This window comes from Quercus suber, unplaced genomic scaffold (assembly GCF_002906115.3).
Source record: "Quercus suber isolate HL8 unplaced genomic scaffold, Cork oak 2.0 scaffold_781, whole genome shotgun sequence".
NCBI classification, from domain to species: Eukaryota; Viridiplantae; Streptophyta; class Magnoliopsida; order Fagales; family Fagaceae; genus Quercus; species Quercus suber.
Window position 1 is genome coordinate 13,715 of NW_027070217.1, and position 18,605 is coordinate 32,319.

General features: G+C 36.7%; 2 protein-coding genes across 2 annotated transcripts; one reads left to right on the forward strand and one right to left on the reverse strand.

Annotated features, from left to right (window-relative positions):
* The first annotated feature begins 5,287 nt into the window (after nucleotides 1–5,287).
* On the forward strand, nucleotides 5,288–6,016 carry LOC136064849 (uncharacterized). Its single transcript, XM_065767173.1, is given in 6 exon segments — nucleotides 5,288–5,314; nucleotides 5,357–5,426; nucleotides 5,532–5,604; nucleotides 5,682–5,857; nucleotides 5,860–5,931; nucleotides 5,934–6,016. Coding segments are annotated over 6 exon segments (501 nt in total).
* A 7,158-nt stretch (nucleotides 6,017–13,174) lies between these two features.
* Nucleotides 13,175–17,124, reverse strand: LOC111984333 (protein NRT1/ PTR FAMILY 5.4). The gene is made up of 4 exons (XM_065767174.1): nucleotides 16,981–17,124; nucleotides 16,654–16,871; nucleotides 13,765–14,016; nucleotides 13,175–13,258 (listed from the first exon to the last, which is right to left on the reverse strand). The coding sequence occupies exons 1-4, from the start codon at nucleotides 17,057–17,059 to the stop codon at nucleotides 13,175–13,177; spliced, it is 633 nt and encodes a 210-aa protein (XP_065623246.1). The 5' UTR covers nucleotides 17,060–17,124.
* Between the last annotated feature and the right edge of the window lie 1,481 nt (nucleotides 17,125–18,605).

Here is an 18,605-nt window from a genome sequence, read left to right on the forward strand (position 1 = left end):
AAATCTCGTAGCGTAGAAAAGAAAGGAGTTTTCTCATAAAGCTTTCTGCTGCGCTAGTCTTTTCACGGAAAAAAAGAAAGATATCCGTCAAGCTCTTTCAAGCTTTGGAGTCAAATAGCTAGCAGGCTCTTAATTACGACTTGATGATAAGTAGGGTTTCTCTTTCTTCTTTTCTCTATCTTTTATTAGAAAGAGTACACTGCAATCAAGTCCGTAGAATAGAATAGTCTCGTGCGTGCACGCGCTTCCTTAACTCATTCTAACATAGCTAACCGAAGGAGAGGATATTCAGTTGAAAGTGAAAGGTCGAGGAAACCTAGAGAGAGGAAAGCTAGGAAGGCGAGGAACAAGAAACCAAGTAGTAGGCCGGAAGGTGGAAGCATGAAATATAAAGAACTCCGGATGTGAGGTCTGAGGCTTCGCCGACTGAGAACAAGCAACGGATTACTTGCTAAAGTAATGCTTACCGAAACTTAGCCCTAATTAATGGATAGAAAAACCTGAAGTACATGTCATCATTCAAAACCTATGTTTTAGCGCTTCAAGATGAGCCTTAATTCATACCTATCTTCTTCCCTCAATCTGCTATGCTTAAACTCGGTGGATAATTGGGAGGTGGTACCTGGGGCATAAGTTATGAACTTCCCTCCTTGAATCAAATATCTTCCTTTGCTCGTCTGGACTGGAGGCAGGAATTTGGGTTGTTTATTGGCCTTATCTCCTGGGTGAGCTTAACTTCCTGTCCTTGTTTGATCCTGCATCACCCCATATTTCTCACTTATAACGCGGGCGGGGTACCGGTCGAGACATTCCTCTTTCGACGTCCGTGTACCTCATATGGGTTGTTAATGCTCCCGATGATTGGCCTTGCACCAGCCATCATTTGGTTGATGAGGCGGATAACCCCTATCTTCTGTTATCCATTCCCCCCATCCAATCAATAGGTTGATTCCCAGAGTCTTTAAAAGCCATACCTCCCTACGGGCATATCAGTTCTATGCATCCCCCCCATAATTTCCTTCGATCATCGGACGTGAAGGTCTGCAGCCACCGAAATCATCCTCCCTTCATCCGCTGGCATTCCTTGTTTGAGGCATATCGATTATAGAAGACATATGGGTTGTTGTAATCCCCATGGAGTCCATTATTGTACCTCAACCTCAGGGGAGGGAGAGAAAGCACCCTCATCGATCGAAGTAGCTGATCGACGTCGAGTCTCATACGGGTGGTGGAACCAGGGATCTTATAATGCTCCAGATCACTCTATCAATCCATTCTAATCCCACCTTCATTCATGTGCTGCAACTCATCAGCTATAGCCAGTGGCTAGGAGTTCTCACTTCAAGCAGATATTCGAGAAATACAGCTGGCCGCAGCACCTCTAGTAGTTGGAGAAGGAGATAGGCGTCCACCTATTCGATCATATGCCATACCTTTTAGGGGAGATCCCCTCCTTTTGTTGGACAGACAGAAATTGGCTGGTAATTCGCCCTCCTTTGCAGATTATTTAAAATATCAGATGGACACTCCCAATCATGCTCTATGAATTGAACACCTCATGGGCAAGCAACACCAGAACGAAGGTTATTTGCCTCGCGGGGCGGCTCATCCAATCGAAATAAGAAAATCCCTTCACCCGGATCGAATATTATCGGAGTTAGAGACTGCAAATAAAAGCGTCTAGTTCAACCAGTGAAGGCAATCTTGGGAAATAACCGATATGTACTGATCTTACTGGTCAAACCGAGCATTTATGGGGAGCCGCAAGATACGGCCAAAAAGCAACGAGCGAAGTCGCCGTAGCCGTAGTTTATCTTTAAATCCGCTGTTGCCTATAGTGGAGATTGAATTGAACGAAAAGACTGGGAATTAAGCAATCAATTGAGCTTATGGGAATAAATCCATCTCTTTATGTAGCCCCCTGGGAATACACAGGAAATCAAGCTTCTTCCTTTCGCTTCTCCCTCGGGGTCTCAATCAAATAAGGTATGTGGTCCTAAAACAATTCTCATTGCCTCTCTTGCCTCACTGAAATAATTGGTTTCACTACCTCTGAAGAGGCCCCCCCTTCCGTACTACTCTGCATGGTCCCTTCCTCCTTTTAATTGAGTTAAGTACCCTTCCTCTACTATAGGAAAGAAAAAGCGGGCATTTCCTTTCCCTTCGAAAATACTTTCATTAGATGTACCTTACCTCATGTGGCATCCCACACCTCAAGTGTCAGGAGTAATGGGCTAAATCACTACTTATTCCCCGATGGTACTAATTTCCCGCTACCTCTTCGCCGATCAATGGTCCTGATTCTTCGAAAACAGCCGATTTTCCATTTCTTTTGGATAACTACTCCCCCCTTAACTCCTACCCTGCGGCGATATCTCTTTAATCCCCGCAAGGGCTACCATTCAAGGGGAGACAGATTACTTCCTTTCTTTCTTAAATCTCCGCCCTAGGTAAGATCCCCTTTAAGGCCCTACGGGGCACTTTTTATGAGATAGGAATAATTCCTTTATCCATCCCCTCCTGCGGTCCGATTTGAACCCCCGGAAGGGTATGACTCAGCAGCAACTGTTGGAGACTTTGATAACATAATAAGTCTCTAGAATTAGCATCTGAAATGAAAGATCATAGGGGCACTGGAGGATTTGAGAGGATTTTCATCAGGGTCTTAATCAGAAAGTGAAACTAAAGTAAAGGGACTTGGGCTTGGCTAGACCAACTGGGAAAAGGCTACCGCTCTCATCAATAAAATTTGTAAGGGCTTCAATGAATGAAGTCCTTGGTTCGGAAAGACCTGAACCGAAAGGAAGGAACTTCTTTTTCTAGAGATCGGCAAAAGCACGGATAAAGGAGCTTCAAAGACTGAAGCGCTTACAGTGGGGTGAGAAAGAAAGATTTGTTGGTGGGCTGTTAGCTCCCCTATCACTTAAAGGCAGATAGCGGGAAAGGTGAGCAGCTATAGCTTCATTGTTCATCTTCCCCTCACTACCGGATGAGTGAACTCTACCCGTCTATGCTTGATGGGATTGGATTCAATCAACGAACTCCCCTTGCCTCCTGGATCCACTGGATGAGTGGAAGACATTGAGAAGGGCTTCACATCCCTTGCAGGGCTTTGAGCTTTGAAACTTGGTTACGCTCCTCCGATTGACAGATTCCTTAAAAAAAAGAACGCCTTGAGGCGGAGGATTGTATCTGGAAATGGAAGCTCTGTCCCCCTCACACTATATTTTGAATTAGGGGCTTGCCTTTCTTTCTCTCTCTACCGCCTGTGTCTATCTCCTGTCAAGTGTGCTTGTGCTCCCTACCACGCTACTCTCACAGCAACCGTAACTGTGTGACTAACAAAAACGGTACCAGTTCGTGCATCGGTGGTTCAAGTGCAGTGCCCAGAAACGGTTCAAAGATCTATGGCGACATAAATTTCCCAACAAATCTATGGGAAGTATATTAAAAATAATAATAAAGTAAGTGGCCTTAGTTTCATAACCTAAAGCACCGGTCTTCTTATCAACAGCAGAAGCAACCCTATGGGAGTCTCTTGGGTTCTCCTCTATGATTCACTTGGGTATGTATACTTTTTTTCTCTCTGGAGACATGGCTATCATATGTCCACAGCGTTACAACTCGAGTTTTGATCCGCATCAAACAACTCATCACGTGGGTATTATGTATTCATCTTCCAAGCTAGATTAGAAATTGTTTTTTACATTTACACTGGGGCTACCCATCATATGACGAGCAATCTGGCTGCATTTGTCTCATCCTCACCGTACCAAAGCAAAAGTGTCGTCTTCACCAATGACCACACCCCACTCTTTATTTCAGACATTGGTACGATCTCTTTATCATCTCGTTCTGGCAATGTTCCTCATCTCAATGATGCTATGTTGCTTCCTAAAGTCAGTCTCTCAAAAGATTTGATCGGTTGGACAACTTTTTGATGATCGCCAAAGCTATGCCATCTTTACTCCGACTTCCTCTGTGTTGTCAAGGATCTACACACGCATAATGTCATAGCTATAGGGTGCCGCCCGTAGCCAACCCATATATGCTTATGCCTTGATTTTCCTCTGATTTATTTGTGTGGCTTCTTCATAACAAAGAGCTTCCTGATCTTAGGCAACTAAAGGCTTTTAAAGGTCTTCTTGTTGGTTGTTAGGTCTTTGACTACATGGAACACAAACAAGAACGCTTTCAATTGCTTCCTGCATCCATTAGTTCTTTATTCTCTTCTTGGTTTAGCTACCAGCTGGCCAAACACGGGCAACACCTACGAATTCCACTCTTCTGATTATTTCAATTCCATTAGCCCTTTTGCATTCTGATGTATGGGGCCCATTGACTCTTTCTTCTTTCTTTGGTTATCGCATTCCTTTCTTAGAACTAATTCATAGGGGGTTAGTTCAAAGCTCGTTTATGGATGATGTATTTCGTTATAAAAAAAAATGCATTAAGCACAAACCTTACTAGATAGGGGTACTTCAGTGCTTTTGGCTTTTTAAAGCTTAAGGTTGAGAATTTCTTCTTTTGTCATCGGATTCCAGTTTTGCACTAAGATTCAGGGGGGGGGGAGGGATTTGTCTCATCAGCTTTCGATCAGTTTACAGCCACTCATGGAATTGATCAAAAGTTCTCCTGCTCATATACCTGCCCAGATACGTCAGAAGCTTGCACCTCGCTCTTCTAATAAATAAAAAGAGCAGCCTGCATCTTTATCATCTTCTAGTAACGACCAGCTGTCTATGGATTCTCCCTCATACTCTATCGCAGCAGAGCCATCACCATCTCTGCGTTTGAATGGTTCTCCCCGGCCTTGCAGCAAAGTAAAAGTTCTTTCTCTAAATCGGGCTCGGGACATTCAATGAAAAAGGATGGACCTGATGTTTTGCCCTTTCTCCCCCCCAAAAGGCCCATATCCTCTATTTATTATATTAGGGAGAATCTGCCTGCCCCCGCTTTCCTCCCCGTGGGAAAGAGCTCGTTTGCCAAGTCTGAACTCCCACTTTCTCATCGATGACGCTCTCCTCGATGCTAACAACCGCGTTTTGACCCTTTTCCGTGCTTCTTTCCATTTCCTTACATTCTAGCTGAAGCAGAGACTTTACCTTACTTAGATAGAGAGGGGCAACGATACCATGCCCTTCCGTGCTCGTAGGTTGACTTCTTATGCATCCTGACTAAGGTCTCACAAACGTGCACTTCCCTTATGCATCCAGTTGCTTCACTAATGTGAATAGGTTATACATTATACACATTATACAGAAGGGTGGGTTGGTTATATACTCTTATGCGCGTTCCTTCTTCAAACCTTTTGGTATGTATTTACCGCCCTAACTAATAAATCTCGATCCACCAGACGAGGAAACTCAATTCCACACTGCTGCTGAGTCGTCGGACTTATCCACCAAGGGATTTGTGAAATTTATGTGGATTGCGTTAGAGGAAATCTACCAAAGCTAGGCAGATAGATAGACTCTTTCCCCGCTGCTAAGGGAGAGCAAGAACAAAAACAAATGATTGTTTTTTATCGGCGCCCCCTTTTGGGTATGCAGGTACTAAAAGTCCTCTCACTACCAACCAGCAGACATCATCTGGCTGGGTCTTGCTATTAACAACAACAAAAAAAAACAACCAAATGGAAATATCAACTAATTATGGCTCTTGCCTAGACAATGTCCTAGGCGTAGGAGATCGGAGCAACAGGGAATGCCTAGACGACGTTTTTATTCTTGGGCTGCAGTAAGTAGATCGAGAGGTCATTCCGCCCCTTGTCCCCGAATTTGGGTAATAAGTTCTAAAAAAATCTTGCTCCAATCTGACCTAGCTGGCGAGCGATCCCAGTTTGCGGCAGAGAACAGATAGCAAGCGAGCGTACCTTTGTTTGCTTCTTCTCCACCAAGCACGGAAGTTTAAGGATAACTGTAGGTTTGTGGCACCTAAGGAAACTCCAATTCGATCCGCCCCCCAGCCAGGAGGCATCTATCTCATCCCGATCACAAGGAGAGGTTCACCATGATACGGGTACTTCTTTTTTTTTTTTTTTCCATCTCCAGAAAAAGAATGCATATGCATAGGGGACCATCCTTTTGTTGCGGCATGTCCTCAGACTTCGTATTTTAGTAATTCTCTAGGAGTCATGTAAGTTCATCTACGTGTGGGTAAGCTCCTTAAAGGTAAAGGGACAGATCAGTATGTCACTCACAACTAGGTGGGCCATGAATCCAACCGAGAGCCTAAATGGACCTTTGTGGATTGGTGGCAAACCGTTACGTACTCAAAGCCTATCATAGGCAATGGCACAAATTGTGAGTTGGTGGGATGAACTTTGAAAGACTTTGGCCTGCATGGAGCGTACTCATCTTCCCACACATCACCAACCATGGTTACATGGGTACAAAGTGCATGTGTGTGAAAAAAAAAAAGGATTGGGCTTAATTAATAAAATCTTTATTTAATTATGGCCTAACAGGACGTTGGAGTTTAACTTCATCTCTATCCCCAATGGAGTCACCACTGTCAACTAATGGAGTCGCCACCAAGATTAGGTCTTGGAACCATATTGGGCCCTTTGGGCCAGTCACTTACACACATGAATCTACGTACCAAATTATGATTCCGGAGTTTGGGTACGACTTAGGAAGATGTTAAGAACCCAAGACTGCTCGGCTTGTTAGCCGGCCTCCATTATGTGTTGCTAGGCCATATTTAATTGAAGAGTTTATTAAGAGAGCCCAAATCGTTAACCTAAACATACATCATGCAATTTAAGTAAAAAACACATACAACATGTTAAAAACATATCACAATATAAAAGGAAATAAATAAAACATAATCAAACAAAATAAATTAAACATGGCAAGTTAACAATTAAATAAAACACACAAGGAAATAATATCAAATAGACTAAACAGGGCAAAAATACTAAAACAAACATGGACAATAATTAAACCTAAATAATTAACCTAAAATAGAGTCAAATAGAATCAAAGATTATGTAAAAAATGATTAAAACAAATTAAAACAAGATTTTGCCATAATCTGGATTCGGGGTGCGCGTGCATACTTAACTATGCGTACGCATGGTTGAACCAAGCACACGCATACTCGATGATGTACATGCATCCTTTAACATAGATTAAAAAAATTACTTTTTTAGAGATTCAATCAAACAAAGATATAATATATGAGATAAAACAAGCATGTTAGAAACCCTAAAAACTAAACTAACATAAAACAAAAACACAAAGCATCAACATAAACAATTAAACATGAAACAAAACAAATAACTAAACTAAACTACACAAAATAAGCATACATGTTACTTTACATGAAACCAAAATAACAAACTAAGGACAACAAGAATAGATTATAAACAACCTAAAATCATGTGAAACTATATCAAGAAAATCATGTGAATCATATTAAACAAGGTGGTAAATGAACGGTTTTAGACCCCTTAAAACACACAGATTGCGTAGCCTAGATTAATTAGCCAAGTTGTTACTTAGTCAAATTAAGCAATTCTAGGTTAAAACAATCCAAACAATCATATCAAGATATAATGCAGCGGAAAATAAATAACACAAGATATGATCACCCAGGAAACCACACGGAAAAAACCTGGGGAGGATTTGACCCACCGATCCTCAAGGCTAACCTGAATTCACTATGAAAGAATTGAAGTTCGTACAAAAGGACTACAAGCTCCCCGCTCGACTTCCTAATGCTACCCACCAGTAGAACTTCCTGACACGACCACGCGCAGGCTCCGAATCCACGGACAAGATGTTGAAATAATCTCCACCATGAAAACCCTAAGTTTTGTGTAAAGGAAAGCTCCTCAAAGATCTCACACGAGATTCACACAAAACAGCAATGTATGAGCAACAATACAATATGGGCTACCTCCAAAAACGTGGCTAGGGTTTTATTTATATACCTAGGGTAAAAACATAAAACCCTAAACGTTTAATGAAGTAGGGCTGAGTTGGAAATTCTGCAGAAAATTCAACCTGTGCGATTTTCGATCGATCGAGTCTATTCTTCGATCGATCGAGCTAGGCCGAGAGTCCCAAATACTTCTGCAGCCACTCGATTCCAACTTTACAATATTAAACCAACTTTGAGCAAGTCTAAAGAAGACACCATACAATGTTTTGATCAAGGTTTGCCAACATTACAAATTAGAGTTCTAAATACATAAAATCCTAAGACCTTAGAACCTAACAGTAAATTATGGAAAAGAGACTCACTTGGCTTTAGAATCATAGATTTGATGTTATTTAGCCGGCTCCTCAGTGCCTACAATCACAAGGGTTCAATGGAGAAGACAAAGATGATCAAAGAACACAATATTTGTTAGTAATCACAACTCAAGAACAAAAGGTTTTGAAAAAGCTTTTAGAAAACAATTTTGAAAACAAATTATCTACCTTAGAACTAACTAAAGAGAGCTTTTTTTAATGATTAAAAAACGTGCTAAGGGGCTGCCCTCTAGTTTTGAAAAGAGAAAAAAAGGTTTTAGAGAAGGTGGAGACTAAAAATCACTCTCTCTAGCTAGGGTTTTGATTGGAGGCATAGGATGAGTATTTATAAGTTAAAATTAGGTTTTCTAGGGCTTTTTAATTGTCTTTGGTGTTAGGGTGCCCTAAAATCCAATTTATTGGCATGTTATAAATAATTAAACTATTTTATTAAATGAGACTATTTATAAATGAACTAATGTGACATGATCATAGTTCGTAAGATGCATTGTATGTGATTTAAGTGATTTAGTTACAGAAAATATAAATCACAAGTTCCTTGTAAACTCAAAATATAGTTTGTAGTTGATGATGAAATTGGGCGTTTCATCTGCAAAACTATAACACACCAACTAAGATGATTTGTCTTGATAATGGAAATGGAGACTTCTAGTTGATGTGTTGTTATGTCTTAAGTGTGTAAAACATATTGAACTAGACCGCTGAAAGATTAATTATTCAATTAACAACTGTCAAATGAATAAGTAATCTCATGACTTCTAATTTCATAGACTCTCAATCCTGACAGGATAGTAAACCTAATCATGAAATTTAGGTTACTTTGATATATCAAGAGTGAGATCTAGTTTAGCAGTCAAAACCTTAGTATGTTGGGTAAGCACACATAGTGTCGAGGGAACACATATTATCAAAATGGAATCCCTAATCTCTCTCTATAAAGATACGAAATATCTCTTTGAGATAAGTTTAATGGGAACTGGTTATTCAAGGCCGGCCACTTTGGTAAAGAGTTACTAAAGTTAATATTTAATGAAATTAGATTTCATAAATATGAATAACTAAAATATTAAACTGGGTACTCAAGGAATAAAATAGTTGTTTAAAAAGTGACATTTTATTATGACTTTGTTCACTATGGATATTTCATGGAAGGTTCAACTGATATCATATTAGAGTTTTGGGAAATAATTTATTAATTAGGCCTAGAGTGCAATTATATTTCCAAAGTGTTACTTGTTATATAATTAATAGTAACTTTGGGCTTGTCAAGAGTTGGCAGATAAGTCTGAGGCCCATTGGAGTTAAAGCCTTATTAGTCCCTTTGGTCCCATCCCAAGCCACACACTTAAGCCCAATTGGACTAGCCCAAAAGGCTAACCCAATTAGATAATCATTTTTTATTTAATAAGAGTTATTAAATAAAGTAACTACTAAGTAGTTAATATGTACATATGATTAAAAGAAGAGAAAATAGTTTTTCTCTATAGAATCTTGGAAATACACTTTTCCAATGGAAAATCAATGTACACAAGAATTGATTGAGAGACCACTCATCTTGGGCACCATGTGGATTTGGGATGAATATTGAAGGTATTCTCAAGTGTTTTTTTTTTTTTTTAATGAATTTCACTGCATTAAGGTACGCTTTCTTTTCTTTGGTCTAGAATTCAAAGTTCTATGTTATCTTTCATGAATGAAGTAGATCCTTATGTTGCTTCCACTGTGGGTTTTGTATGAAATGAAAAACCAGTTTTTCCAACATTTGGATGCTTCAAGGGGCTATAGGCCGGCCCATATCAAAGCATGATGTTTTGGGCCCTTAAAATGAAGTTTTAAAACCCAGAAAATCGGACTACCTAGTTAGCCCAACTTCAAATTGTCATAAATTACTCAATATAAGTCCAAATTAGGCAAAATATGTGTTCAAATTGAAGCTCAAGATGTCTACTTTCCAATAAAATAAGCATCACTCAAAAATTCTTTGTGGATCAACAGTTATGATCAAAAAAGTGAGCAAATGTCATTTTCGAATATTGATTTCAAAGCGGTTTGAGCATTTCTGAGTTGTGATTACTTCTAGACTATTGTGAACTCTTTAATTACCCTTGGCTAACATATGTCAAGCTCATCATTGGGGCCGAGGACCAAAATTCATTAACGAATACAAAATGCGGAGTCTACAGTGCCTACAGCGGGTGCAAGGCGGGTGTGGGAGAAAATGTTAACCCCCATCCCCACCCCATTTGTTATGCAGGGCAGATAAAACCCTTCCATTAAGGATGGGTGAGGTGGGTACTCACAAGTCCAGGTTTAAATTGTCATTCCTAGTTCAAGCCAAATAGACACTAGATTTTCCCACAATTCTACAAACATACTCAATTTCACATCATTACTTAATTGTTAATTTGTAACGAAAATAACATTACTTTCACATAGGTTCAACATCTTTGAATTGTTGTGTATTTTATCAAACACAACTTAACATAGGTGTGAAATCGAGCTTTTCCTTGAACTTATTTGCATGCTTCCGTCACATACACAGTGCGAATACTTGGAACCCACTTTACATGTGGGACCCAACTCATTGTGATTTTGATAATTCCATTTTGTGAGGTGACAAGTGACATGCGCTGGTTAAAAGCCATGTAGAAAACACAGGGCCAATTGTGTGCACCTGTGGGAGAGGGTAGCAAAGCAAAGTAATAACCATATTAATAATAACTAGTTGCAAACTAGAATAAATTTAATAAAACCTTAAATTGATTATGAAATTATATCATTGCATAAATTAATTTAGTCTTTTATGTTAAAATTTGATAATTAAAAAAAAAAAAAAAAAAAAAAAAAAAAAAAAAAAAAAAATAAAGTACACACAAATACTCAACCAAAAAATCACTACAAGTCAATTTCTCTCTAAACAACTTTCTCCCTTTCTGACTTAAGCATTGAAGTGTTTTTTTGCAAATACCATACCGATGTATTCCATTTCTTTCCAAAACTTTATCATAAGTTTACCTCAGAGACATGACCAACCATAGGATTGTCCATCAACTGAGATGACGAGCTCAACTGATGATTTTTCGCATCATCAGTTTGGCACCATTTATGGGGAACACTAATCATTCAAGCTGTCTTCCCTATGTGACAAAAGAGAACCTTGTAGCACAAGATGGATACCGAACAAGCTGCATAACAAATTTAAGCCTTAGCAACTAGTGTGGAGGAATTGACTCACCAGAATGAAGAGCTAAAGAGAGCCGTTGAATCTTGTAACGAGGAAAGATAATGGACTGTTGAAAACCAGAATGAAAAAGAATGCGAGAGGATCGAAGGAAACCATAATAAGGAAGAATCAGATAGCCAGGCCAATAGGAGGACAAGAGTGTTAGAAGAAAACTCATCCAGGATGGAAAACAAGCTTTGTAACATGAGGAGGGAGATGGACGAGCTCAGGAATGTAGTAAAAGACAGAGTTGTAGAGAACTTGGAAGGAATAATTCGAAGGACGGATTCACCACTGAAGTGTTGAATAGCCCTGTCCCACCAAAGTTTCGCCTTCCCCAGTTGGAGTCATTTGACGATTCAAGAGATCCCTTAAATCACATCAAGTCGTTCAAGACTTTGATGCTTTCGCAGATGACCCTAGATGAAGTAATGTGCAGGGCCTTCCTAACAACACTGAAGGGCGCAGCTATGGTGTGGTTCAGCAAGTTACCCTCAGGTACTGTTGTAAACTTCAAGCAGCTCAGCAAGGGTTTTGTTCCTCACTTCATTGGAGGGTAACAACATAAGAAGCCAACTGAGCATCTTCTCAACATCCACCAAGCAGAGGAGAATTGTTGAGACAATACTTGATGTGCTTCAATAAAGAGTTACTTCTAGTGGACAAAGTGGAAGATTAAATCATCCTGACCACCTTCCAAGAAGGATTACTATTAGGAGATTTCTTTTTCTCAATGAATGTAGAGGATGCAATGACCGCTAAAGGAGTGATGACCAAAAGGAAGTGGGATGAAGGAACTAGCCATAACCTTGACAGGAAAAAGGAAGTACGAAGCACTGGACACACAGCGGACAAAAAGAGGAACCTCCCAGATCGAAGGCCTAAGTTCACTAACTTCACTCCCCTAGTGATGCCAATTGAGTAAGTACTTATGCAGATAAAGGATGAACCTTTTCTGCAATAAGTAAGAGACAAAAGCAAGTACTATAGTTTCCACTAGGACCATAGACATTGCACTAACAAATGCAGACATCTAAAGGACCTAGTAGAAACTTTGATTCGTTAAAGAAAATTATAGAAATTTGTTCCAAAAATGGAGCCATATAGACCACAATAGAGGGACGAGAAAAAGAGGGAAGCAAAGATGGTGGGCAACAAGGCCCCATAAGAAAAATAAGGATGATTTCAAAAGGATTGAGCAGGAGAATCCTCTAAGTCATTGAATAAGGCGTATACAAGGGAAGTGAACAGCGCCCATTTGTAGTTCCCACCTTCAAGAACACCTAGGTGCAGTGAACCGAACATCATCTTTTTTGAAAGGGACACTCGCAGCGTTAGACAGCTCCATGACGATCCACTAGTGATAGTGCTTAAAATGGAAGAATTCAGCATTCATTGAGTGCTAGTGGACAATGGAAGCTTAACAAACATCATCTATCTACCAGCCTTCCAACAGATGAAGCTAAGAAAAAAAAGGCTTCGACCATTCACCTCCCCATTGGTAAGTTTCACTAGGGACAAGGTCATTCCCAAAGGTGTTGTTAAACTAACCATAGTTGCAGTTACTTATCTAGCACAAGTCTCTAAGGAGATTGATTTCCTCATGGTATATTGCTCATCGACGTACAACATCATCCTTGGATGACTAACACTTAACAAGTTGAAAGCAACGACATTGACCTATTATCTAAAGGTGAAATTCCCTACAACCCACGGCATAGGGTAAATCAGAGGAGACCAAGTCCTCGCAAGGGAATGCTATCAAGCTGCCCTAGCATTAGGGAAAAATCATACATAGATGATAGACAAATCAGAGGAGACCAAGAACTCATCTTTCTCTTATGTTTCACACATATACACACGCGCGCGTGCGCGCACACACACACACATATTTGTTTCAATAATTTCTAGGTAGTAAATCTTTTGATTCTTTAATATTTTTTGGCGTTTCAAAAGTTTTTATATCTAAATTTTTTAGGTTTTTTATTTTTGCCATATCTAAACATATCTAGTAGATTTTTTGCAAGTCCATTGCATGTTTAAACAATGTTTTTTTTTTTTTTTTTTTTTTTTTTTTTTTTTTTTTTTTTTTAATTTTCAAATTTTAACATAAAAGACTAAATTAATTTATGCAATGATATAATTTCATAATCAATTTAAGGTTTTATTAAATTTATTCTAGTTTGCAACTAGTTATTATTAATATGGTTATTACTTTGCTTTGCTACCCTCTCCCACAGGTGCACACAATTGGCCCTGTNTTTTTTTTTTTCTTACCTCCATGTATACTACCACTATTATTGCAGAAGTGGCACCAACCATTATTCCGAAGAACCACCAATTGAAAAATGAGCTCTTGGCCTTCTTTTCCTCGGGCAAGTTCTGGTCAAATTGGTCTGCTGCGAAGGTTTGTACACATGGTTTATGCCCACCTTCACCAACTGCTAGTATGTAAAGTGCAAAGAAAAACAATGCTTTTCGATAATGCCAAGGTATTACCGAGACTGATAAGATTAGAAAAACCATTCCCTGAGACATAAAAAGCCAAAAAAACATGATCAAAGACAACATATTTTTCATTTTATTGAGAGTGCATAGATAATCAAACGTTTACCATTAAAGCTCACTAATCACTATAAGTTTGTTAAACACATGCAAATAATTCAACTTCCTTTTTTTGTTTCTCCAAAAAATATAAAATAAAAACAAAAAAACCTTCCTTCTTTATATTAATGGTACTTTATTGAAGGCAAAAAACTCACTATAATATGGCTAAGCACAAGCAAGTAATGCAACCCACATTTAATGTTGTACTAATTAAATGCTTTTTTAAAGGCGAATAAGTCTAGTGACATAAATTTTTTCACAACTTTGTCATAAATTTGCTATGTGGCGATTTGTAAATGGTAAAATCATGGACCCACATAAAACCAATATTTTATTTTTACCATTCATGAGTTGCCACGAAGCAAAGTTGTGACAAAATTGTGGAAAATTTTGTGAAACTAGACTTACTTTTTAAAGACATATATGTGTCTGGTTTCAAAAGAAAATAAGGAGAATATTCTATTGGTATGATTTTTTTTTTTTTTCTGAGCTATTGGGGAGCATTTAATACTTTATTAAATGATATTTTTGTAAATTTTACGCACACAAAAATTTATACAAGGCACAAATACCAGGAAAAATATGTCATACAACCACAATCAGTTTGTATATACGAAAAGTTTTAACCCGGTAAATTATTTGCAAGTGTTTGATTTTTTAAAAGTGTGAGTTTTTAAAAAGTGTGCATTGCAATTCGTATTTGAATATTTTTAATTCTTAGGCCCCGTTTGGTTTGCCATTTTAAACAACATTTTTTAGTTTTTAAACAGCATTTCACGCATTTCAACATACTTTTTCACCCACACGTATTTCAAAAAACAATAAACAACAATTTTCAAACTACTCTACCAAACACCCCCTTAATCTCTGCCCTTGGAACAAGTGTTTTTTTGTTTTTGGATGAATGTTAAAAGACACACACACACCAAAAAAAAATTCATAACTTTTTTTAATGTAATTATGATGATATAGTATAACATTATTTCATCTATCTTACCAGGATTTAGTTTCACTATTAATATTACTTCTATTGTACCTTAATCAAAATATGTCACCTTCATAGTGACAACAAAAAATATATATAAATTTTGAAAAAATAATATTTTATACCTTTTAGTTTAGGGTGTGACAAATTTAATTTTATAATTTTCAAAAGTAATAAAATAAACCTTGTAGCTTCAAAAAGTAACATATTAAACCTTATAAAATTAGCAAATTAAATAACCTTCATCTATATTAAAACTCAAAAACAATTTCATTCTACACTTATACTTAAACAGATTGAGATTGATCAATTTGTTATTTTTTAAAATCACAGAATTTGGTTTATAAATTTTAGATCTACTGAATTTATTAAATGTTATGATTTAATTTGCTACTTTTAAAAAAATTATGATTCAATTTGTTACTAGTTTTAGGTTTAAATTTAATTTTTTTTTTCTTATACCTAGATATTTAATACTACAAATTTTAGCCTGCTATGGTATGTATTAGAAGTGAGCAATGATTTCCTTGCAACCTGGGTCTCATGTGGTTGGGACTGAAGAACTATATATATATATTAAAGTTATTATACATTTAATTTTTAAAATTTTATAAATTGATGTGGTAATAAATATGATTAATGCTATTTTAGTTCATAATAAATAAATAAATAAAATGTTAATATTACTATTAACATTATTGCAAAAGACTTACAACAAATAGATGTAACAAGAATCTAATAGGTCCACTTAAATAATATAATAAGTGAATGTTTAAATCACTTTTTCTTATTGATAAAAATATGATTAATGCTATTTTAGTTCATAATAAATAAATAAATAAAATGTTAATATTACTATTAACATTATTGCAAAAGACTTACAACAAATAGATGTAACAAGAATCTAATAGGTCCACTTAAATAATATAATAAGTGAATGTTTAAATCACTTTTTCTTATTGATAACATGTCAATTGGTAAGATTTACACAATAAATTTTTTAATATCCCAAATATCACTTAAATTTTTTATAACAGATGAGTTTGTAAGGCTAGTATAATATGAATTGTCTTGTTAATGGATGCTTTTAAAGATACAGTGCTAATGCAACCAATGAGTTCAGACGTGTATGACTTAGAAACAAAAAATTGTTGAACCTCAAACATGATGGCCCATGTGCAAGAGTTAATAGTGCTACTGGTTGTTGCTTGGATATAGTGCCTCTGAGTAAATGTGTAGTGATAAACTTTATCTATCTTAATCAATATTAATTGCTACAGTTTATATATATTTATGATATGTAAGATGAAGAAGAAGAACACGTAAGCGCACAGAGAGAAAATTTTTTTATTTTTTATTTTTTAAAATTTCATTAGGATTTGAACTCATACGTTTGTTTCATGATGATTGACTGAAATCGTCAAGTCAAAATACAAATTGATTGTTGGTGTAAATAGAATTCAACCTAAATAGTGTTTTATTGAACAACAAATTAAACACTTTATCAATTAAATTAACTGGAAATTAAATCATGTACTTCATCAAGGAAGAAGAAAAAGGTTAAAAGAGTTTACTGTGCAATAAATGAAGGAAGCCACAACGATAGTCTTGAACCGTCCTAGATAGGAGTCAGCTATGAAGGCTCCAACAATGGGGAACACACAAGATACACCAACCCAAGTGTTTACATTCTTAGCTGCTGTGGAGGTGGGTTCATGGAGCTCATCTGTGAGGTACATGATGAGGTTACTGGCCAGGCCAATGAATGTGAATCTCTCTGCCACCTCAACAACTGCAAGACAAAGTAAAAAAGAATCAATAACCAAGCTCATATATAAGAATAATATGAAGCTTTGAGAGTACCTAATAATTAAGATTAAAGAGTAGCTTAGTTGGCTTACAAATGATGAAAATGGCAGCATTCCATCCACCTTTGGACTTTTTTCTTTGGGTGGTATCTTCAAGGCCATGATCAGTCATTTCTGGTGTTAGAGAGCTATAGCTCTCTATGAAATAAAGAAAGGTAGGTGCAAAAACGGCTTGGTTTAGTGAAGTGTTTTGAGCACTCTATGGAATTTGGTTCCCTTTATATATAGGCGTGGGATATGAGTATTTCTAAAATACCATGATATTACGATTGTTCATATGATGCACTATGAATAATGAAGAAAAAATGATGAATTTATGTGAAAATAATGAGCAATTTGTCACTAAGATTGTTATTGTTTTTTAACAATTATTCTACGTGACAAATTATAATTGATTGTCTATTACTTTCACCTTTTTTTTTTTTTAATGTGTTCCAAGATTTTTTGTTTTAATTTGTTACAAGATTTTTTTAATGTAGTGGAATGACTGGTGAGATATTCTCTTAATGGGCATTTGGGTACTTTACAACTTTAGCATGGACCTAGCTAGTTTTGCAGAAATATAATGACAATTTACACAGCATCTTTTTAATGTCACACACGTATATCGAAGAATACATTGAAACCGTTGCACATAATTTCAGAGTAAAGCTTCTATCTAGAAAAATGTCCAAGTACCGTGTGGTATTTTTTCACCTTTTTTTTCTGTCTTCCTTCTAATTTTGGTTTGAGTAGAATTTAAGGGAGATTGAATTAACCTAGGAGCTTGTTCAGCTAATTTGAAAGAACAAAATAATGGTTGTTGCATGACATGCATGTCACTGCAACTTAGCTTGGAGTTTTAATATCTTCATAGTCATCAATTGTTTAATCAAGATTTTTTTTTAAAAAGGATTACTTTTTTTATTCCTTAAGCTAGCTATCAACTTCTTACTGGAGAACAGGAAATTTAATTTTAAAAAAACCAAAGATTACAAAAGTTGAAGATAGGAAATTAAACACTCTAAGCATTAACAAATAACTTTTACAAAATATACAAGAAAAGGAATTCGAATACAAAATAAAGTTAACATTAGTAGAAAATCTTTCTTTAGCCAAACGCTCCATATATTAATGTCCTTCGCGGTAGGTGTGAAGGATGTGTATCTCTTAAAAACATTAGAGGAGGGACCTACAATAAGAAATCAAGGTATATACATTATATATCACATTTTCAACACCCTATTTTTTCTCTATTCTAGCAAGAGCATTTTCTTTTCTTTTTTTAAAGAAAACTCTAGTGACACACCAAAACACACACCCAAAACCACACCAATTATTTTCAAAAGCTCTTAAATATGAAATGATGCGTGGGCTTTTCCCTTTTCTATTCTTTGTGGATGCTGTGTTGAAATTAGAAAAAGCTATTCTATTTTCCTTTGACAAAGCATTTGGACATATTTGTAAGATCCCAGTGTGTTCTGAACTGTATGCATTAAAAAACAAAAACTGGTCATTGCGAACCTCAGTTAAATAAGATGGTTCAGGTTCACTGATTTCATCATTGATTTTTGTTTTCAAAAAGTCAAAATACCTTTCTCTTTATGAATTGGTTGGAGCATCTAAGCAGAGTAGCGGTTCAAAATTGAGTTTTTCTGTTTATATACAAAATGACAAAA

Coding starts and splice junctions, on each gene's coding strand:
- LOC111984333 (XM_065767174.1), bottom strand. CDS start 17,059: ATGACTGATCATGGCCTTGAAGATACCACCCAAAGAAAAAAGTCCAAA. Junction 14,017..16,653: donor CTTCCTTCATTTATTGCACA/GTAAACTCTTTT, acceptor TTTATGTCTCAG/GGAATGGTTTTTCTAATCTT. Junction 13,259..13,764: donor TAGTGGTAGTATACATGGAG/GTAAGAAAAAAA, acceptor CCCTAATGCTAG/GGCAGCTTGATAGCATTCCC.